At 40.3% G+C, this 23,541-nt stretch overlaps 1 protein-coding gene across 1 annotated transcript in view; it reads right to left on the bottom strand.

Annotated features, from left to right (window-relative positions):
* Positions 1–23,541, bottom strand: part of adamts3 (ADAM metallopeptidase with thrombospondin type 1 motif, 3) — an 82,867-nt gene that overhangs the window by 22,903 nt on the left and 36,423 nt on the right. Inside the window, exons 6-13 of the mRNA XM_083673193.1 lie at positions 16,761–16,844; positions 15,997–16,153; positions 11,112–11,217; positions 7,798–7,941; positions 5,813–5,945; positions 1,151–1,264; positions 864–1,009; positions 282–457 (exon numbers count right to left, since the gene is read on the bottom strand). Of these exons, the coding sequence (XP_083529319.1) occupies positions 282–457; positions 864–1,009; positions 1,151–1,264; positions 5,813–5,945; positions 7,798–7,941; positions 11,112–11,217; positions 15,997–16,153; positions 16,761–16,844 (1,060 nt within the window). The remainder of the gene's footprint in view (positions 1–281; positions 458–863; positions 1,010–1,150; positions 1,265–5,812; positions 5,946–7,797; positions 7,942–11,111; positions 11,218–15,996; positions 16,154–16,760; positions 16,845–23,541) is intronic.

Genomic DNA, 23,541 nt, shown 5'->3' with positions numbered 1-23,541 from the left:
AGAAAGAACAAAAGCTATTGAAAGAAGAACAAAATAAGTGAAAGGAACTGTAATCACACATGCTGAAAAATGAAAGTGGAGTGTGGGGGGATTCAGATCAGCAGCGATGGTTGCACTGCTCAAGGGTATGTCAAATAACACATCCAACAGATAATTTCATCAGCACCCCCTGACCCCCTGCATAAACCCACCCCACCAGCACTGCTCAGAGACCAGAGGGGGCCTAGGCCCTCTGGAGAACGAAGAGAGATAATACCCTTGGTGGAATATCACACACTTACAGTCTGGATGCTCGTAGGGCAGCCAGTGGTGCTTGGTGTTCTGGAACTCAAAGTGTGAGTTGCGAAGCTGGCACTGCTGGGCCCTGAAGTCCTCAAAGTGCTTGGGGCAGTCGTCCATGTTGCAGAGCTGATACTCATAGTTCACTCCCGGACAGTCCTGGCCTCCATTAGAAGGCCTATGGAGAAAAGGACGGGAAAAAATCCTCATTTGTCAGATATACGTATATATACAAACATATTATCTCAAAGTTATTTACATAAAAGCATAAGACACCAACTAATATCATAAAAAGTGGTGTAATTTCTGAATAGTGAAACCAATATGTACACAAATACCATCAAATAGCTGAGAATCTCTACTTTAACCTCATACTCATTGTTTGATTTAAAATCCAAACTTTTGGACTGTAGAGCCAAAAGAAGAAAAAATGCTTGACTGTCCCATTACTTACGCAGGGCACTGTATGTCTGTTGCTACCACTTCCCATCTTGTTCACTGTTGTTATTCTTGTCATGTTTTTGTCATCAATAAAACAACATTGATCAGAAAAGAAAGAAATGTGGCTCTGGGCTGGGGCTTACGCGGGGTTGTTGCACTGGCGAGTTCGGAATCGGACCCCAGTCCCACAGGAGCGCGAGCAGGAGCCGTACTTGGTCCAGGTGCCCCAGGCACCGTCCTGTTTCACCTGATTGGCGTTTTTCCACATGCAGTGACCTTTGTAGCACCACTGTGTGGGAGGGATGGAGGATAGAGAAAGTCAGTCAGTCAAACAAGCCAAAATATACTTAAAGACGCAAGGCAGAAACCAGAAAAAACTAAGGGATTCCATAGAGAAAAGACCACGAAGACCGATCAAAGTCAAACTCACCTTCCCAGGAGCACACTCAGTCCCATCCAGGGGGGGTCCTTTTTTGGTCTTGCAGAAGTAAGGGTTGTCGGGGTGACTGCACCACAGCTGCTTGCACGGGTCGAACGTGCGAAACTAGATAGAGGATGAAAGACAAAAAAGGTGTAATTTCCAAAAAGCTGGTAGAGATGTCACCCAGCCCAAGCAGCAGCACTAGCAATTTACAAATCTAGTGTCAACTCCCTTACTGCCAAGCACACCTCTGGGCATAAACATGAGTGCATTATTTGGACATTTGATAAATCAGTCACTTTTGGTGGCCTAAAATAGGGGGACAATGTCTAAAAAGTGTTTCTGAATGGTGAAACCATTACACTAATGTTAACCTTGTTGAGACCAGGGGTTCCGAGGTCAGAAAGCCTGGCAAATCTTTTGCAGAAAGTAGTTACAAAGGGGTTGAAACCCATTTGAAATGAGTGACACCTCACGACACATGAAACCAATCAAATACCTTGCTTGGGCAGAGCTCAAAAAACTCAAAATGGAGGTTATCTTCAATTTAACCAAAGCTAGCATAGGCAACAACTCTCTCCAAATAGCTACCTAGGTTGGAAAATAATTTATATAACACCAAGCAACAACAAGCAACCATTTTATGGAATGTATTCTTGGAATGTAACATCCAATGAAATTGCAAGCACATTCTCCCATCACTCCGTCCTGTTCAATCCAAGCCAGATCTGAGGTATGGCTGTGACAGTGGTGTGAAAGTGGATTTGGCTATACCATAAGGTATAGCAATGAGGGATTGGAAGAACGTAGGTTGAGCAGACAAGAGCAATCGACCATGTCAGCTATTTGGGGTAATTGGACTTCATATAACATTCATTTTCATTCCTGTTGAAGTCCATGCTGGGGCTAGCACACCTCCAGAGTGAATCATTCTAGAGGCGAAATTCTGTCAACTTGATTGGAACTACATTAAAGGGATGGTTCAGGATTTTTTTAACCATTTTTACGCATTCTCCTTACCAGCAGTGCTGTTGATCAATGGCTACTGTTTTGGAACCTGTCTGTGCTGTCATTCATATAGTGCTATGGCGATGATGGTAAAAATGTAATTAGATTTGATGGACTACCACCTCTTTATTATTACCCATCGATCAACAGCACTGCTGGTAAGTAGAAAATGTAGATATGGTTAAAAAATCCCGAACCACCTCTTTAAATGAGCCACCAACAAGAATGTTTGAGCAAAGAGAACTTGATTTATATTATGTATTTGTAGTGTTCAATGGCATTCAATGACGTTACTATTACAGGCTGTGGCCAAAGCAAAGCTTGAGCCTTGAATTATGCTTGATTATGATGGCCTTGATTCAGCACTCCACACCTGAACATGAGAAACCACAACAATTACAGCGACTGTGACATGATTCTTTGTCATTTTCAGAGTGAATAAAAGGATGATGTGAGATCATATGAATTATGCTAGTGCATGTCATTTCACCCCACTAAGTAATTATCAGAGGCAGTCAGATCTCTTCCAGGCAATTTTCATCTCCTCATGACGTTCAGAGAGTCACCTGAGTTACAGAGCTGGCTCTCACGGCTACCTCGTCGCTCAATGTCTCTGTGCCACCAAATGCTTTAACAGAGACAAAGGAGAAAGGAGTCCAACGAGGCACAGCAAAGTCTGTACCCTTACTCAAGTGTTGCTCCAATTAAATATACAGTCAGACCAAGCTAGCCTCAAACTGTGTCCCGAATCCTATCAAACATTGACAAGAGCACCTAATCGCTAAAAAAATATGGTTGAGGCAACTCTATGGTTATTTTACTTTAATAACAGTCAAAGTTATTTATGTATTATCCTCCACTTGCAACAAAAGCAGATTTTGAAGTACTAATGCATTACCTTCACTGCTAGCACCAGATGAAAGGTTGCCTGCCCATCTGGATATTAGCAGGTCAATAAGACTAAGCTATACCCATCGCTTCATTATCAGCTTTCACTCATGTTCCCCTAATTAAAAAAACCAAAATCAATTCCCCTAATTAAAACTGGTTTATAAAGTAATGAATTGACAATTCCAAGAAGTAATGCTATTTAGATTTTTAGATATCTTCGTATTATAATTTGGTTTTGACTTTGCCTACAAAGTCTTTTAGACATAGAACGAATGAATGAATATTGATACCAGTAATGTTGGTGTTGCGATGCAGGTATAAGAGTGTTGGAGTAATCTAATTTCATGCAGCTCTACTTTGGCCTTGGATACTTTTTAAAATAGTGAAATTAAATTGGAAGCACAGCAGAAAATGCTTTGAAAACATCCCTCGCAACTGCACTCCATTTGACTAGTTTGTCACTCCTTATTACGATGTCTGTTGAAGGAGTAAATGCTATGTAGATGTGTGGGAACAGTTGCACAGGGGGTGTCAAAGTAATTGGGCTGAGCTGGAATAGTCACAAGTAAATGTGATTGCTTTTCCCCCTTGACTTGAGCAGAGTACGCCTCTGGTGGATGCCTAAAGTCTCTGGAAAAGCAATTCTTAATGAGGCTGTCTTCATTTGACAGCAATGCATATTCTTTGGTGATTACGGGATGACAGCCAAGCTCAGAGTCGAAACTTGTGACTAGAATGACACTTTTTTTATGAAGATTAATTTACCACTTGATTACTGGTACTACCACACCGAGACAGAGACGCTGCAATAATGTTATGTATACAGAAGCTATTTTTCTCTCCGTGCTGTCATGTTTCTTCCATGTCACACAATGCCCTTCATTAGAAATGCAGTATTCCTTTCAATATTTCTCTTTTTGAGTAATCACATTAGTTATTACAGTATATGAAATATCTTCAGATAGATATTTCAGGTGAGGTGAATATCATTATCATAATGGTTAAATGTCATATTCATGTTTGCAAATGGAAAGGTATCAAACCGTTATGCAACCTTTTTCATTAATGATTTTACCAATGATTATATACACTCACTGAGCACTTTATTAGGAGCACCTGTACACCTTCTCATGGTGGAGGTGGTGTAATGGTGTGGGGAATGTTTTCTTGGCACACTTTGGGCCCGTTAATACCAACCAATCATCGCTTGAATGCCACAGCCTATTTGAGTATTGTTGCTGACCATGTGCATCCCTTCATGGCCACAATTGATCCATTTTCTAAATGCTACTTCCAGCATGATAATGCACCATGTCACAAAGCAAAAGTCGTCTCAAACTGGTTTCATGAACATGACAATGAGTTCAGTGTTCTTCAGTGGCCTGAATATGGCTGCAGTACAGACCTGGCAGAGCATCACCAGAGAAGATACCCAGCGTCTGGTGGGGTCAATGGGTCGCAGACTTCAGGCAGTTATTGCATGCAAAGGATTGTCAACCAAATACACAGATTTAAGGCAGTGTTTCTCGACCCTTTCGTGGAGGGACACCCAGGGTATGCACAATTTTCATTTTTCTACTCATCAGGTTTAAATGATTAGTTTAGATTAACTGAATCAGCTGTATTAGAGCTGGGCTGGAACAAACAATGTGCACGCCTTGGGTGTCCCGACACTGGTCTAGCACATACGGTACTGTAAAGTGTGAAAGCAGTATCATGCTTACTGAAGCGGGTTCTGTTCTGTCCTAGAGAAAATCTCTCTTCTGCACCAGTCCCTTGACTAAAGAGGATCTAAAGGCTTCTGCATCTTGGCCAGAGGCAGGGATGACTATCTGTTGTGTAAGCAGGAGGAAGGTCTAGTCTAGTCTGTCAGATGGTGGATCTCATTCCCCTTGGGTAATCCTCTCTCTTGTTAGATGCTTTATGGATTGCATCATAAAAGGAAACAGGAATCTATAATCGGCAGATTAAGGCACATCATTGTTTTTCAAGACTAGTCCTCTTTAGCAACACAATAGTCCCTGAGATGCAGACCCATTAGTGAACAATTGAATGCTGGAAATAATTATTCGGTTCCTATTCCTCTGAGGACCGGCAGCCACTACCAAGTTTGTTTAGAGGCAAAATGCTTTTACAAGTGTCAAAGGACTCAAAAGTGGAAATGTACAGTATCTTAAGCCACAACTCATGTCAAAAATGACCTCTATTGATTAATAATCATGGGAAAAAAATTATATTAATTAACCAAATTGCTGAAGAAAAGGCCAAGTTGCAAACATGGCACTGTGCAAGGTGGGTGCGTTTGAGAGTGAGATCTTCTCTTGTTTGTGGGTGTTTATGACTCCGCTGACAGAAAGTTCATCATTCTGCCATCTGCTCATCCGTGCTGTGAAGCCAGATAGCAGGTGTGGCCCTGCTAGCAACCAGATGTCCGTTTGAAGTACATTCAGGGTCTGCATCTAATTCTGCTGCTGGAATCTGTCAATATTTACTATCCCAAACTCTTTTCTCCAAAAGATGAGGTCGTTGTCAGATTTATTGCTTTGAAATCTGTACGTTTCCAAACAAAGCTAAATACCACTTTTGCCTAAATACATGTTTAAGAATGACTTATGTCTTTGCTCCTAAAAAGCATTTGAAGTATCAGCTCTTTGGAAAAATGCATCTCTTTAGGAATCTCTTCTCAGCATCTTTCAACAATTTTTTTCTTTCCTTCTGGGACTAAATCCATTTATCTAGCCTGTCAGTTATGAAAGTGATGGCTACACTCACTGATGTGCAGATTTTGTAGCCTACTCCAAAGTCAAATCGACATTGCTCATCCATGGAATAGTTGATGCCAGGGAGTTCGGGGAGCTGGGGCCAGTCGTGTTTGAAAGGGTCATCCAGGAGACAGTCATAGGAGCTGGGAGATACAAAAGAGAGAAAATACAGGTGAGACAGGAGAAAACAACCAGAAGAGAACAATAATTGAAGTGCATACTGTAGGATGGTTTTGTAGCACACTGTTTCCCAATCTGTCTGCCCATATTAGACGGCATCGTCATCATCATCATCATCATCATCATCATCAGCATCGATTGATGATTCCAAACAATATGAAAGTAAGTGCGATTCTGTGACTCTGATTCATTGAAAGTTTGAGTGACAAGCTGTTATCTTATTTGTGAGAAGGTGTTTAAAGTAAAATGCTTAAAAATCTGGGATTGGGACATCAATTTGGGGATTTTGGGGGACGAGGAATATTTTTGTACTTTTAAGTTAATGATATACAGCCATTGATTCTTGAAGAATATAACTTATAAATCACTCGTGAGCTTAGTTCAACTGTCTTAACCCATCAGAACCCAAAATATAAGCTTGGTCCATTGATTGTAAACAATGCAATTGTAAACACTGTTTAGCTTCAAAACATGGTTAAAGGTATCATCTTAATCTCATGGATGGTTAGTCCTTGCATCCATAGCTCAGTGTATGAATTTGAGGGTGGTTACATTTCTCCAGTCCCATCCCTTGGCTGTTTACAATAATAGGTGGTAGGGAGATCACTTTGTTGTTGTTTGAATGTCAGATTGCCCCTTTAACTGGAGAACACAGTTCTAATAACCAAGTCTACTGTATGCTTCATGATTAGGGGTTAGGGTTGGATTTATATAGCTGTTTATCACTTCAGCGGCTTCACTCACACTCTCTGAAGCTGAAAGTTAAGTGCTTTTATGGTCAGCTGTGTGAAGCTAACCAAACCAAAGAATTATAGATCGGTTCTATATTGGATCCCCAAAGCTGGAGCCATTTCGATGTAATCAATTGTAAATTGTCATCTATGATGGCACAAAATCGATCAAATTGATGAGCATGTTCCACTTACTCCTGAATCACAGATCGATTTTTTTCCATGCCAGTGGAAAATTCAATATCGTCGCTATCCTTAGTCAAACAACCTTTCAACACATTTTATTGAGAATTGCTCTTAGCTATACCTGGCGACACTTTCTCAAATAGTGAATGACTAACGTCACCACTCGGTGCATATGTTCTTTGAGTATTTAAAAAAAAAAAGCCAGGAAGCAAAACTGGCTGGTGTGTGCCTTTAACACAAAATATCCAGAGAGTGGGATGCTGAGTCTACTGTTAATGCACTTCCGACCCTCATGCAGAAATGTTTCCTATTTCCAATGGCTGATAAAAACAGGCTATATGTTTGCGTATATTGTTATTGTCATGGAAACTAGATTAATCCACATACTGTTAGATTCTGTCAGAGTACTCTTTTTTTAGACAGAAAATGATTTAATGCTTCACTAGGCAGTGAGAGATGTCGCCAATCAGGGCGATTATGAGCTCAGTAACCCTCCTCTTCAGATCACAGGGTACTAGCTTGATATGGCACGCCACAGATACTGTAAGTTGTAAAATGCCATGCTTTGTAAATGTTATGGCAAGTCTTCTAATACATTATGACACCTCTGTAAAATGCACAGGGGTTTTATACTGTAAAGTCAGAACGGAATACATTTTAGTGTATTTTCTAAGAGTTTGATGAATGTTTATAAGGCTGTATAACACTTCATAAGAGGGTCCAGTTGAAAGTTACCAAAGTTTCTTGCTTCTGGTTCACATATACTGTATGTATGAATTTCTATATGTATATACTGTAAACTTTATGAATACACGTTTATTTAAAAATATTTCCTTTTCCTCACGGGATATTCCATATTCGAGGGAACAAAAAGCGAATGCCAAAGTAGAGGACTAACCTGATGTATCGCTTCAGCTCCTGGCCGCTGCACATAGACCAGTGGTAGCGATGGAAGGCAGCCTGCACCAGGGGCGCCATGACGCTCCCCATGGCCGTCTCGTCCCCACAGCGGTTGCCCTGCCCGTCGTGCTCCATACCAAGTCTGTCAGAGAGAGTTGGAAGTCATTGCTGGATAACAACTAGGGGTTCAATGACTAAACACCATTGCTTATTTATATAGCCCACTCAACACACAGCTATGCCACATAACACATTAACATTACCATAACCGGGGCGCTCAGTGGCGTAGCACACTAAGGCGCATACCATATCATCGCAAGGTCCCTGGTTCGATTCCGGCCATCGACATACCCTGCATGTCATCCCTCCTCTCTCTCACCCATCCTTCCTGTCAGTCTCTACTATCTCTATCCCAATAAAGCAGAAATGCCCTAAAAATATATTAAAAAAACAAAACATAACCATTACCTTCTCTACAAACTACTATGACTGACTATTACCTTGAATAGAAGTGTGTCCTGTCCTAAAGAGACACTTAAATGACTGCCTCACCTTGTGTTCTCTAGCAACATAATGGAAGAAAAAGGTATGGTTTTAGTTGGAGCTCAGACCAAAATTGAGGGCAGACTGGGGCGAGATTGGAGAAAATAATTTGCTCCCTCCTCAGGTGCTTCACAGCTAAAAAGGCTGCTGTTCAAGGTAATATTGCTCTCAGTAAGCCATAAATAATTAGGGGTTTTTTAGGCGTGTGAATTCAAGGGGAAGGAGGGAGAGAAAAGTCTAGACCTGGGTCAAGTACTTTGAATTTTGATCTACTTTGTAAATAGCTTTAGGTGAACTTGATTCAGCTGGGAGTTTACACTTTTAGGAACATTTCCAGTGGTTCCACGTATGTACTGTGAGTAAATAAAGCGCATTTACTGTAATTATTTCACATATGCATTTGACCTTCAGTATACTGTATGCCTCCTCAATAGCACACTCATTCTGTTCTGTATGCCAGACAGAAAAGTGTTAATGCAAATGTCAGGCCTATCATATATCGCTGATACAATGATACCACTCTCAAATTCATAGATCATTCTGGATCCAAGGACTGACAGTCTATCATCAACATGGCAGTTAAACATTCAACTTGAATTGAAGCTATGCAGTTTTTGCTTACATTCCTGTTGTTAAACAATGGATTAAAACAGCCTTATAATGTGGGTTATGATGGGGTAAGACTGTTGTATAAAGTTCCTGAGGTGTCTATGAGTAATATTCTTTAAGAATCAATGGGTATATATCATATATTTTTTTTTTTTAAACGTTACAGACTCCAATTTGAGGTAGATGTTAAAGGTGTAGTTTGTTGTTTCTGTTGGGTCTTTGTACTGATTGGCTCATCAATTAGGAACTACGTTTTTCTATGTTTGTGTGCTTTATTTATGCCTCCATTTCCTCATTGCTTTGCTCATTGGCAAAAGGGGACAAAAGATACACACTATCTTTTGTCCTGTGTAGCATCACAAGGGGAAGGCTGGCAATACCCTGTAATCCCTATACCTTTAAGACCTGACCAGGTCAACTCTGCCCAGCTGAAAATGGTTGAGGCTTGGTGGTTTTGGGTATATTGCTTCCTAAGAGGCAGGGCCCACCTTGGTCCAGACTAAGCTGGGTTAGAGAAAGCTAGCTTAAAGTTCTGAAGATGACAAAGAAAGAAGCAGAAATAATAAGATAAGAAGCTTAAAGAAACAAAGAAGCTGGATCTGCTCAAGGCACTCTTCCAAGCTGTGACAGGGGTCAGCCTGTGGCCCCTATAAGATAAGCCAAATCAAGACACTGAAGAGGGAGACATCAATTCTGCCCCCCTTTCTTGACTTCTTGAAGAATTCATAAATTCTTCCTCAAATGGGCCAAATTACTGTGATCTCTCTGTGATGTTTACAGGACCTCTGGAATGTGTTAATGCTGTGGTGTCATCTGAATATAATTGATAGGATGAGATGGTTCTCCTTGCAAACAGCTTTTAAATTAAATACTATGGTTTGAAGCCATGTATAAGAACATAAATAGAATACAGATTCTTTCTCTTCTTTGTGTTCTGGTCAGAGGTCTCGGTTGTTGTTTTATGAGTACAGTAACAGATAATGTGGGTCTGTCTTTGTCTCTTTCTCCTTTACCATGAGGGTAGAATGTAACATTTTTCTATGATGTATTTGCCTTTTAATAATTGTATACATTTACAGTATTATTAAAGACTCATTTGATTTATTATAACATTCTTGCCCTAATCAACACAAACACAAAAACAATTCTTTGCACAGTGTTAATTAAATTACTTGGGAGTCAGATTATTAATATTAAGATCTGTTTTGCTATTAACAGTACAAATATCCTTGCCAACCCTTCGTATTGTAACTGCCATGCTATAAGGCCCTACAACACCATCAGCTACCCAGGGCCAGCATCATTCCCCTGGCCTTGACCTCTCCAAGCTGGAAGGCTAGGTTGTCTGGTGTAAATGGTGTGGGAGTCACTATTAGGTTGACAGTGAAGACCAAAACCCGTCATACTGTGGGAGCTGTGAGGAGAATGGCCATGATTGAAGAGTGTGTCCAGAGCCCCAGTGGCCACAGACCCACAAGTTACTCCTAAGCCTATGGTGCACCTCCCTGCTGCCGACCTGACCAGGTGAACCCGATCTACTTTCCTCTTACCCTGTTCTGATCTGCCTCTTTATCTCCTCAGGGAGGGAGTGGAATGGCAATATTTGTAGGAGGCAGGACTGATGAGAAGGCAGCAGCTTGCACATTGATCTTAGGTTTTGATGCAAAGTCAGATTTCTATGTTTGAAGACTTATATTTGTGAACCTTTAGGATTTAATGTTAAAATAAAGTATCTAGATTTGGACCCTTTCCCTGCGTCCTTGAGCCTCTGTGTCTGTATGTAGATGGATGGTAATTTGCTTCTGAGCCCTTAGGCTATGAGATCATTGTCTTCCATTATCAGCAAAAGGGAAAAGGACATTATGTCAAATTGAAGCTACGTCACTGTTGATGAGAGCATTTGCTTGGAAAAGAAAGGTTGTGGATGCTATTCAACATTGGAATCATTCAAAAGTCCCCTGAAGACATACACACTGAATATGGAACGTGTGAGGCGCTGCATCACTGTGTGTGCAGGTGAAGGCAAAGCCATGCCATTCATTCCCACACATATAACCTTGGGAGTATCAACGCATAAACACCCTCTCGGTCCAAATGTTTTCATTCATACCGACACCCACAAGCACAGACAAGCGCAAACACTTTCATATAAGAACCTACACGTGTCCTGTCTCGTGGGCCACGACGAAGGCAGAGGAGAAGCCGTCTTCGTGGTTGAGGGTGCAGCTCCGTACTGGATGGCACATGCCTGTCACAGGAGCATATCCTGTGAAGAGAGAGAGGGGCAACAGAGGAATAGTGAATGAGAAGGAAAACAAGAGAGAGAAATTGAGAAAGAGAGAGAGAGAGACAGATGCATAGGATTACTCATCCTTTTCTAGCGGTATCTGCCATTCCCCACTAGTCTCCCCTCTGACAGTGGGTTGTGCTCTCCAGAAATCCCATCCCATCAGCCACAGCCAGAATTCTGCTGCTCAGTAACTCACACTAAGCCATGTTGACGGCCGCCAGGTACCAGAACAAGCCTGTCTAATTAGCCATGAAGATGCTTCTCTTTGATCATAACTAATGAGTCACTTAGTTCATGGGGTGCGAACAAAAGAAAAGAGCAATACTCCCGCGTGTAGAGGCCCCCTGCATTTCCAAAGGTGATGAAATCCCAAAAGTTACCGCTGTCGAAAACGTTTAATACTTATCTGACAGAGCAGTATCCTCTCGGAATGAATTCAAATGTAATGCAGGAGGACAGACAAATGAGGGAGGTGAACAGCGAGGGATTGGAAAAGTTAGCAGGAGGTTTCATCTCCCCCCAAAACATTCTTGGCATTGAATCTGGGCAAGTCAATTAAATGCTGAATTACGGATGCAGACCGTCACCTTTTCTAAGAGTCAGTTGATTGACACTGTACTGAGACACCTCATTTGGGGGGCTTTTTGCTTGCTGGGAGAGAGTTTGTGACCGACTTACTAGTGACTGACTTACTATTGCAACTTGTATTTTGCAATTTTGCACTAAAGGCGCTATATAAATAAAGTCCGATTTGATTCCTCCACCCCCTGAGAGTCGAACTCTGATTTGACAAGAAGTGTTGTTTGTTTTAATTCTTTCTGGTGTACGGTACCCTTCAGTCATCCTAAAACTGGCCCTCAGGCTGCGAAGGAGAACCTCTCTACGGATAGTGTGAGATCGATATGATTTAACATTTCAAAAAGCGAACACCTCAAAAAGAGTCACAGCGCATCACGTCTATTGACTTGTTGGGAAAGACATTTTAAAAACTCAGTAGTCAAAATGTATATATAATAAGTTTAACATTTTGGAAAATTGCATGGTATTGAGGATCTGCCTTGCAGGCAACAAATGCCACACTTAAGGCAAGATTCAGGTGTCTATCTACAGATAGAGAATAAAAGATTGACGCCCTAAACTGTAAAAATATCCCTATTGGTGATTTTTGCTCCTTTGAACATCATGCTACACTGTTAAAATCCCAACCCCCTGTGCTTGTTATAACAATATATAGACCCCCCAAACAGTGTCGTATCTTTTTAGATGACTTCACCAAAATGTTGTAGATTGTCAGTAACAATTATGACAACATTATGGTCATAGGTGACTTTAATATACATGTGGATAAGGCGGCCCACTGTAAAGCCGCTGAGTTCCTAAATTTGTTGAGCTCTATGGATTTTATTCAACATGTTAACGGGCCGACTCACAACCGCGGCCATACGTTGGATCTAATTGTCACTCGTGGTCTAAGGATTGATGTATCTGATGTAATTGACATGGCAATCTCAGACCACTACTGTATTGTTTTTCCCTGCATTCTTACCATCATCTAGCTTTGTTACTGAGCAGGTTGTTAGGAAACGTTATCTTACCTCTGAAGTGGCTGAAAATTTCATAAATCATCTTAATAACATACCCCCACAGATCCTTCCTTCCTTTTGTAATGATTTAGTCAATAATTTTAATAATAAGCTGAAGACTACCATTGACACTATAGCACCAGCCACACAATCTAAACAGAAACCACCATGGAGAACTGGGAATATTATTAACTTAAAGAAAAAATGTAGAAAAGCTGAGAAAAACTAAGCTGCAAGTCCATTATGACATTTTAAAGAACACCTCACTATCTTCAATAAAGCAATTAGAAATGCAAGACAAGCTCATTTCTCCAAGCTGACTTGTTAAAATCATAATAATCCCAGAATGCTTTTCTCAACTATTGACAGCCTCATAAATCCAGCTCCAAAAAGTCACTCTTTCATCACTTCAACATCAAAATGTGAAGAGTTTGCAGCATTTTTCAGAGACAAGATAACAAAAATCAGGTTGGATCTAAACCATGTTATACTGAATGTGCGTGAGCCACTGTCTTTGGACACTTTCCCTTTGCCTAAGACTGCTATTAATGATTTTGCTGCTGTTGATAAAGAATTGCTCACTTGACCCTGTCCCCACCACTTTTTTTAAGACTGTGTTTATTATCTTGAGGATGAAGTGCTAGTGATTGTGAATCACTCCTTGCTGACTGGTATTTTCCCCCTGGCAATGAAAACTGCTATTGTGAAACCTCTCCTAAAGAAAAGTAACCTGGATCCTTCAGTGCTAAACAATTTCAGGCCCATTTTAAACCTTTCTTAAGTAAAATTCATGACATCAGCCCTATTGATAAACTGGTTCAATGCATTGATCATATCAATTTGTGGATGCCACATAAATTCTTGCAATTGAACAAATATAAGACAGAGGTTTTAATTATCAGAGCAAAGGTCCAGAGAGAGATACTGTGCACTAACTTAAAATTAAAATGACACAAAACGAAAAACCCCTAGCAAAAAAATCTTGCCGTGCTTCTAGACCCTGATTTGAATCTCACTTTGAATCAGTAATCTCACTAAAACCGCCTTTTATCATAGAAATATTGCTAAAGTGCAACCGTTTCTCTCCCAGGCAGATACTGAGAGACTTATGCATGTTTTTATCACTCGCAGGTTTGATTACTGCAATGCTCTCCTTTCTGGTCTACCTAAAAAAGCAGCAGCACATGTACTAACCAAGACCATAAGGAGAGCACACATCTCACCTGTCCTAAAGTCCCTTCATTGGTTGCCTGTCAGTTTTAGGATAGATTATAAGATCCTTTTATTGGTGTTCAAATCACTCAATGGACTAGCGCCTGAATACTTGTCAGACATGCTTTTGATATATGCTCCCTCAAGATCACTCAGGTCCTCTGGCACTGGCCTTTTAGTTGTTCCTTGGGTGAGGACAAAGAACTACGGGGAGGCGGCATTTAGTGTCTATGGTCCTCGCCTCTGGAATAGCCTGCAAGAGGAGCTGAGGGCGTCACAATCTGTAAACACTGTATTAGAATCCATCTTATTTGAATCTACCCTCTTCTACTGTGCTGCACTCTGCTCTCTGTTCTACCATGTCTCGTATTTCCTATATTATAATTTTCTTATATTACCGTTTATTTTCACTGTATTGTTGTATTTTCATTGTATTGTTGTATTTTCATTGTATTGTTAAGCACCTTGTGCACGAAACGCGCTATATAAAGAAAGTCTGATTTGATATGTCTGTTCCTTTTTTTTCCTTTCTTCTGTTTTATTTCATGCTGATTGTGTTTGTACTTCACACATTGCTGAAGGGATCATTGCGGATTTGCTCCTTTAACTGACTGTCCCTGGAGATCTTATCCTCCTCTCAATCTTTACTTTACCTGTCCTTTCATCGTTAATGTTCCACACTCTCTGAGGGCACATTTGTTTACTTTCTGAAAAAAAGGACATTTAAAGTCATGCCACGGTAGGAGAACTTAATGTCACTTTGCCATGGTTAGGTCAATGTACCGGAGAAAATGAAACAATAATTTAGGGTCCAGCAACAGAATTGTGATGGCAAAATCATTCTACCAAGACTCTATCACAACAACTCGGGCTTTGATTGTACAAGTGCTGTAAGAAGCCACGAAGCATATCATCCCTGGTAATCACAATAGCTTCAAAGGGAGCTCATAAACCTAATACGGGTGTTAAGGGAATTGTCTTTGTTGAGTTCCTGACACACAAGACAGCAATTATAAATGTAGAGGACGTGTGTGTGTGTGTGTGTGTGTGTGTGTGTGTGTGTGTGTGTGTGTGTGTGTGTGTGTGAGAGAGAGAGAGTGTACTGCCTCTGATTACATGTACAATCACTGGCTTTTAATCAAAATAGCTTAATGAGAATCACAAAACATGATACACAGAACATCAATTCTGTGTATGAGAAGAATAAGAGAATGTGAGATGATAATCAATTTCCCTAGAACATTGCACCAACTCTGGCACAAGAATGATTACAATGAAAATGTGCGGAAGACCTTTTCAATGTTGTGCACAATTCTAAACCATTTTCTGAGAAATGTTGGACGCCTTCTGCAGCCCTAGACAATATTGTTCCTTTTTTTCTGTCCATGCACCTTCAAGAGACCTCTCAAATTACATTTCCAAACTCAAAAAGCATACTTTCTTCAAATAACATAAATGGGTTCTTTTCTAGCTTTTCATCAAATAGCACACAAACAAATACTTTCAAACAAGGACTTCAGACTACTGCACTTTCCCTTGAGCATGACAAACACCACAGAAAAATGGTGTGCCTGTTTGTGAATCAGGCCAATTTAGAGGGACAAAAACACTGATAACACAAAAAATGTACATTGATACAACATGGTCCAATCAGACCTGGGGGGGATTTCAATCTGAATTGGCTCTGTCCTCTTGTCATAACTGTGGGACCTTCACAGATAAGGGAAAGGAGACAAGGGGAGGACACCACTGGAGACGAGACACCACGTAGAGATGCCCCCAAGTCATGACTGGACCACATTGTGATTGAGGCGTTACCCCCTCAATCAAGACATATGTTTTTGCCTCTCTGAACTGACCTGATTCAAGCTTAATTTGACTTCATGCTTAAAGGGAGGGTGCAGTTGTTTATGAGGTCACTGTGTGAGATTACTGAGTGTTGCTTTAATGCCATGCTTACCCTGCATGCCGGTGGGGCCGAAGTCCTGGCGGGTGAGGAAGATGGCATGGTCGTGGTGCTCAGAATGTTCAGGGTCGGCCTTCTGCTGCACAAACGCCCAGCGGCAAACATTCTCCAGGCTCCGTGATGGATTGCCTCGCTCGATGAGACTGATGGACTGGCGAGGAAAAATACCAACATGAGCGCAGAGCAAGTAAACCCAATTAGGGCCCTGCTTGCTTATACGCTCATTAGTGTGTGGCAAAAACTGGAAGTGAACTAAACATGTCTACAGAGCCACACGGGAGACTGTACCCTCAACTAGTCTAAAGACATATATGCATGTATTGTTACTTTTCAATAAATATTATTCTCTGTGCAGATAGCATAGTTGTATGTTAGGACATGGTTAAACAAATAAGATCACATGGATCGTAACTCTTACATACTATATACTACATAACCGCTTAATAGTATTCACAGTACAATCAACTCACTGCCTTATAAAGCATAAGATCCTTGTTAACATATACATCTCCTTTATAATATGCATTCATAGAGCATTATGAAACTTCACTGTATGAGGAATGAGTATGTATGAGGCATAATTAGCTGGGATATTTTGTGAATACACATAACCCAGCCCACTTTATCATAGACTGTTATACTGTAATGCTAATCTATAAGGCTCTACTATGTATAATGTTTATACAGTCATGATGAAACTATATCGTGCATCAGAAGCTGCTGCTTAAACAACCCTGTCTTTGATCCTCTTATCTCACCTTGGCATATCCGAGCATTATCATCCTCACCAAGACCACGTTGATGTGGACGCCCAGCGAGTCATCATGGTAGATCTCATTCACCTGAAAGAAACATTAAAGGCATGAGAATGACTGCAGACAATGGAGCATAAAGCACGCCTTCCTCACATAGTCTATGAGTCATTGAATTGAATTTACCACAGGTGGACTCCAATCAAGTCGTAGAAACATTTCAAGAATGGAAACAGGAGTCACCTGAGCTCAATTTTGAGTGTCATAGCAAAGGGTCTGAATATTTATGTAAATAAGTTAGTTAAATGAATAAATTAGCAAACATTTCTAAAAACCTGTTTTGGCTTTGTCATTATGGGGTATTGTGTGTAGATTGATGAGGGAAAAAAATGATTTAATCAATTTTAGAATAAGGCTGTAACATAACAAAATGTGGAAAACGTGAAGGGGTCTGAATACTTTCCGAATACACTGCGTATTTTTGTGAATCAAAAGCTGAATGAAAACTTACTTTCAGAGTCTTGATCTCTTTATCACACATACAGTGGCCTGCGCAAGTAATGGGAGAGTGAAGCATTTTTTTTTCTTTTGGTTCTACACTCCAACATTTTGGATTTAAAACCATTACTATGGGGTTAAAGTAGAGATTCTCAGGTTTTATTTAATGGTATTTGTGTACATATTGGTTTCAGAAATTACAACAGTCTTTATGCATAGACCCCCTATTTTAGGGTACCCAAAAGAAATCGGACAATTGGCTTGACAGGTGTTTCTAGTAAGTCAGGTGTGTTACATCACATCATTTGTGCAGCCATAAGAGAGCCATCAATGTCTAGTATTGATTCTAGGCTTTGGATTTGCCTTTGGAGTTTGCTATTGGTGTCTGTCAACATGAGGACCAAAGAGGTGTCAATGAAAGTAAAGAAGCCATTCTGGTTAAAATCAACAGTTTGGAACATCATTAAAAATAAAAAAGTACTGGTGAGCTAAGCAATCGCAAACGGGCTGGTAGGCCAAGGAAGACTTAATTGCCGTCATTTCGTCCTAAACATAAGAACTGGCATTTGACGGAATAGAGCTTGACGAAGCCATTATGGAATATGGAGTTAAGGAAATGCAAAGATGTGGTGTGTGTGAGTTAGTTCAGACCTTCAGGATAGCGACCAATTAAAGATGAGCTTGAGATAATCCTGTGATATGAAAATAAAACAGAAAACCTAATATATATTTGATATTACACATTCTAATTGATGAACATGCATTTGGATAAGTAGGCCTATGTTTTTAATTCAGAAAATACTATCAACATGTACTTTTATTTCATGACCAGTGAGATTAATGTACTGACATAACAAAACAACAATGTTCATACAAAAGACTACATCGTACATACATAAGGTGTCACACATACAGGTATGTCTCAATATGTTTCAATATGCAGAAACCTCCCATTTACTCTAGGCGACTGAACATATCCTATACTTTTTGCTGAAGATGTGCAAGTGTATAAAAAAACCTTTTTCAAAGAAACATATTTCTTATGCAGTCTTATTCTATCAACTTGTATTCGATCTGAAGTATTTCTTCATGGTTGTGGGCAGTTACTTTCCACCTCTATTTCAATGGACAGTTGAATGTCAGTGAATGAGAGCATTGTACTGAGTAACCACTTTGCCATTTGCTTCTTTCCGATCCTATGGGTGAGAGCAGGTGTTGTACTATTTAATCACACCTGTTCCAACCATCAAACAAAAAGTACACTGATGTACAAAGGCACTGAATGCTTGTGCGTCAAAGAAGAGGTACTAACAGCGCAAGAAGTGGGACACTGCACAGCAGTCATGCTCATGTCTGTGCACACTGAAGATAATGAGACACCCAACTGGTGTTCTTTAACTACCTCCACTCATGTTAGCAGAAATCTACGACAGTACCACACCACCTTTTGGAGAAAAGAAGCTCTACATGTAACAATGAGAAAAAAAGGCTTTTACTAGGTATTTTCACATAACGGCCACTGGTAGCGGTGGCGGTGTGCATGGTATATGGATGTACAGGGTGAGTTATGAAAAGGGTCCACTGTTGGGAGAGTAACAGTGAGGCCCTTTTAAGGCCCAGCTGTTTTTCTTCCCCTCCTAGGAGGGAGCAGGGAGCCGCGGTGAGTCAGGCAGAAGCAGGCTACGCTACAGTCTGTTACTCTACCTGAGGCCAGAAGCACTAGGATGAGTGCCGAGTGGGACCCTGGTTCTACGCTGCCCCATATTTGACAGACAGTAGGAGGGCTCCACTCCAAAGTTCAACTGAACCTGCCATAGCTATGACAACTTTTTGATGTACTATACAGTACATACAGTAGATATAGGCAATTTACCAATAACATAACAGTATTCACAACAATTATACTATGTTGTCTATTGTTGTTGTCTATATGTCCATTGTCTTTTGTACAGGGTTGTGGACATCCACCCTCTTTTCCATATTATTACATCCTATTTAGACAGTTCTGAACTAGGGTTAGAGAGGGAGAGAGAGGGATACAGTAGCCTGGTCTCCACCCTCAGGCACTAGATGTTGAGTGTTGGAGTATTAGCTGATGTAATCACATTTCCCCATTCAGGATCAATAAAGTACCATCTTATCTCATTTAAGCAATGTTTGCACAGTGTCTTTGTAAACAGACTTTTGCACACGCACCTGCACTTCTTATTATGAACACTGGAAGCAGCTTTGCCCTGTGAAGGGAGTCTACCTAATTTAGTAGAACTCCTTTTCATTACTCAAGACAATTCTGTGATCTTAATGGACCAATGGAAAGAGAGCTGTGCACAAAGACCATAATGCTGGTTTGTTCCATTGCTTTGAACCTGGTCTCTTAGATGAGTCAGCATATCGTGGCAAGGGGGTAATTCTTTAATCTAACAGAGGCATGCTCACACCTTTGTGTTTTCGGTAAAAATGTAGAAAGCATACCATATAGTAAATTGTTTTTCAAAGGGAGCATGTCAGCCATTTTGGCAACGCTCTCTGAAGTCTCAAATACAGTTAGTAGGTGGACAGTGCACAAAGTCTTATTCAGCTTGTTACATTGAGAGCACTGAAACAGGAGTGATAACTCATGGGAGTGAGGCAATAAACAGTTTATTATTGAGAATAAAATTCATTGATCAAGAAATTGCAGTTTCTGATTGGGTCTCAAAAAAATACAAATAAGGATGATTCAATGAGGGCAGTCTTGGCTAATTTAAATTTGGACACTGTTGATGTCTGTACGCAGGAGCTTGCCCCGTTGCATATGATGATGTCATATCTATAATAATGTTAATAATTATTCTTTTTGCAGAATTGAAAGAATTAACTCGTATCCAAACCAGTGAACAGATCAACTGGTTGAACACACTGTATTAAAGACCTTGTTTGTGATGCATGGAGTATTTAGACTGTGACAATCACTGGGACTGCTCACTGGAATACCATCATTAAGGTTTTTTTGCAGGCTTCATCTGCCTCAGTGCGCAAATGTCTTCTACACATGGGAACAGAAGGTAAAATGCAAAACAATTCAGGCAAGAGAGTGAATCCTCATGCTTAATTGTCCAGAGAACACACTGGCCTGTTGAATTCAGGACATGCACACTGAGCAGAGGAACGAGGAATCATGAAACAAACCTTAACCGTTGCATCGTTACTGAATTACTTGTGAGCGAGTGGCTCCAGCGCCCACTGGGCTCCTGATGGGTCACAGATGGGTACTACACCTCAGAGCTAGAGAGGAAGAGAGAGACTATAGACATACACAGCGGATCTGCACTCGATTTAGGTTCAGCTCCGTTCTGTTGTAAATACTACAGTTAGTCTGCAAGTCCACCATGTCCGTCTTTCCAGGCATGGTAAAATCAGACCATATGCTGTCTCTCTCTCTCTCTCTCTCTCTCTGACATCAACAAAAGGATACTATTATAAACAGTTCTTGTGATATACAGTGCCCTGCGTACATAATGGGAAAGTTAAGCATTTTTTCTTCTTTTGGCTCTATACTCCAAAAGTTTGGATTTTAAATTAAACAGTTACTATGAGGTTAAAGTAGAGTTTCTCAGCTTTTATTTGAATTAGGGACACTCTCCAGGAGGTAGGGATGAATGTGTCAGAGACTATCATCCGGGAACTACAGAGGCTTCACTGCAAGGTGTAAACCACTCAAAAAGGACGGTCAGGTTACAGTTTGTTAAAAAGTACATTAGAAACTGGAAAAAGGTCTTATGGACAGATAAGATGAATATGTTAATGTACTAGAGTAATTAAAAGTGGAAAGTTGGAGAAAAAAGAATCTGCCCTAGATTTACTGTATAGCATACCACCTCATCTGTAAAACATGGTGGAGGGGGTGTTATGGTTTTGGTATGTATAGCTGCCACTAAAACTGGCTAACTTGTCTTAATTGATGATGTATTCTGAAGAAACATCTTGTCCACTCGAGTACAAGCAAATGCCTCCAAATTAATTAATCACACAGTAAGTGTGACCCAAATGACCCAAAACATAGCAACTGGGGAGTTTTTCAGGGGCCAAAACATGGAATGTTCTTGACTGGCCAAGTCAATCTTCAGATTTAGATCAATTTGAACATGCATTTCATTTCCTGATGATAAGATTTTAGGGAAACATACTTCAAAACAAACAACAACTGAAGATGGCTGCAGTACAGGCCTGGCAGAGCATCACCATAGAAGATACCCAGCGTCTGGTGGGGTCAACGGGTTACAGACTTCAGGTAGTTATTGTCGATCAAATACTAAACATGAGTGCTTAATTGGGACATTATATGAATCTGTCCCATTACTTTTGGTGCCCTGAAATAGGGGGACTGTATATAAAAAGTATTGTACAAAAATACCCTTAAATAAAAGATGAGTCAGTTATTAAAAAATATCTAGGCTACAGTTTTTAGTTTCAGACTACTACTACTACTACGACTACTGTATGTGAACATTGAGATAAAAAAAAAATATATATTCATGTTTTACATAATATCTTCTCTCAAAAGTGCTGAAACAGACAAAACAAGCCCAATATAAATATTATCATGGGATAGATACAAAATTCCCCATGACTCAATTCAAATAATCTAATTTCAAACTTTGTCATATGGCTGAATGGGTGTGCTGACCGGTGCTAACTGTATGGCTTTCAACACTGTAATAGAAAATAGGGGCTAAGGGCTTGCTGTAAGATGTCCATTAACTACATTATTGCTGAGTCAGACAGATTTTTTTTTTAACTCATGACAAATGCATCACAAGTTGAGCTCTTGGCACTGCACAATGAGTAATTTTTGTCTATTCACAGCTTTTTACATATTATCAATGGCGAGATTGCTTATGGCATTTAGAGAAAGTGCAGAATGACTCCATAAAGCACCAATGGCACAATGCAAACTTTGAGAAAAAGACACAATCAAAGGAGGGAAAAGAGCAACTCCTGCAGCTGGCACCATGAGAGAGAGAGAGAGAGAGAGAGAGAGAGAGAGAGAGAGAGAGAGAGAGTGACACCAGGCGCATGATTACATTGCTCACTGGCATATGAGCATAGATTGCCTTAACAGTCCACTGTCAGCTGAAGGCAGTCAGCCCGAGAGAGACAATTAATGAAAAAGTCCATTCTACACAACAAAATTGTCCACCTCGGATGGTGGGGTTTTAGGGAGAGATTAAAAAAGAAAAAAAGAAGCTATGCTATCTTATCGTGGCATGCTAGTTGTGCGGAAGTTGAAGTTCTGCTAATTAGACATACAGAGGAGTTCTGGGGTGTGTTGGGGATTCTTTGGGGGGGGGGGGGGGGGACTACATGTTACATCCTATAAGCCCCAATCAATAGTATTACATGCTCATACGAAATAACAGTACTGAATGTAATGGTTGTAGTACCTTAGAAATAGTGGGACGTATATATATATATATATATATATATATATATATATATATATATATATATATATATATATATATATATATATATATATATAGTGTGTGTGTGTGAGAGAGAGAGAGAGGAGAGGGTAGAGGGTAGAGGGTAGAGAGAGGGTAGAGATGGAGGCAGCTGATGGTTGGAGGCAGCTGTTGTGTGGCTGATAATAATCATCATGCATATTTTGACAGGAGCAGGCATCTGATGTACTCCACTAGCTAAGGCCAGCAGGGACATCTACTGGAAGTAATGAATAACTCGCAGAGGCAGATTTTTCCAGAATGCAATTTTTCCCTCAACTGAACAAGAAAGGTAATAGAACATGTTTCAGTAAAAGAAAAGTTATGCAATGGGTGCTTTCAGAGGAAGTGACATCATTATTCACTCACTAACATAGTCATATTGATGGAAACATATCTTGCCAGTGGAAATATGAATACAGTAGGTGAATTTTTTATTATTCGCATAAAATTACATTGATAAATGGATGAAAACGACAGCATCCAAATCTGTGTCATCATAAAATGCACGTTAACTAAAAAAAGCATACTGAACACCAATTAACTGTGAAAACTTACAATTTCCGAAAATGTATATCCCCCAAATCGAACTCAAAAGCCATGCAGCAGGTTTCCTAATTTCTAAGAGGTTCCTTTCCTTTCCTTTTTTCTGTTGCATGTCTCTTCCAGTCCTAAATGGGTGGTGTGTTGTGACCACTACTGATTCTTTCTCTCCTTTGCAACAAGGGCTGACCAACATGTGGACCAGTGGCCATTTACGGCCCACACCATCTGATTAAATGTGCCCCTCCCCTTCCCCTCTTCCC

Source organism: Argentina silus (genome assembly GCF_951799395.1).
Source record: "Argentina silus genome assembly, chromosome: 7".
Classification (NCBI taxonomy): domain Eukaryota; kingdom Metazoa; phylum Chordata; class Actinopteri; order Argentiniformes; family Argentinidae; genus Argentina; species Argentina silus.
The sequence above is the reverse complement of the archived record's forward strand: the minus strand, read 5'-3'. Positions and strand labels throughout refer to the sequence as shown.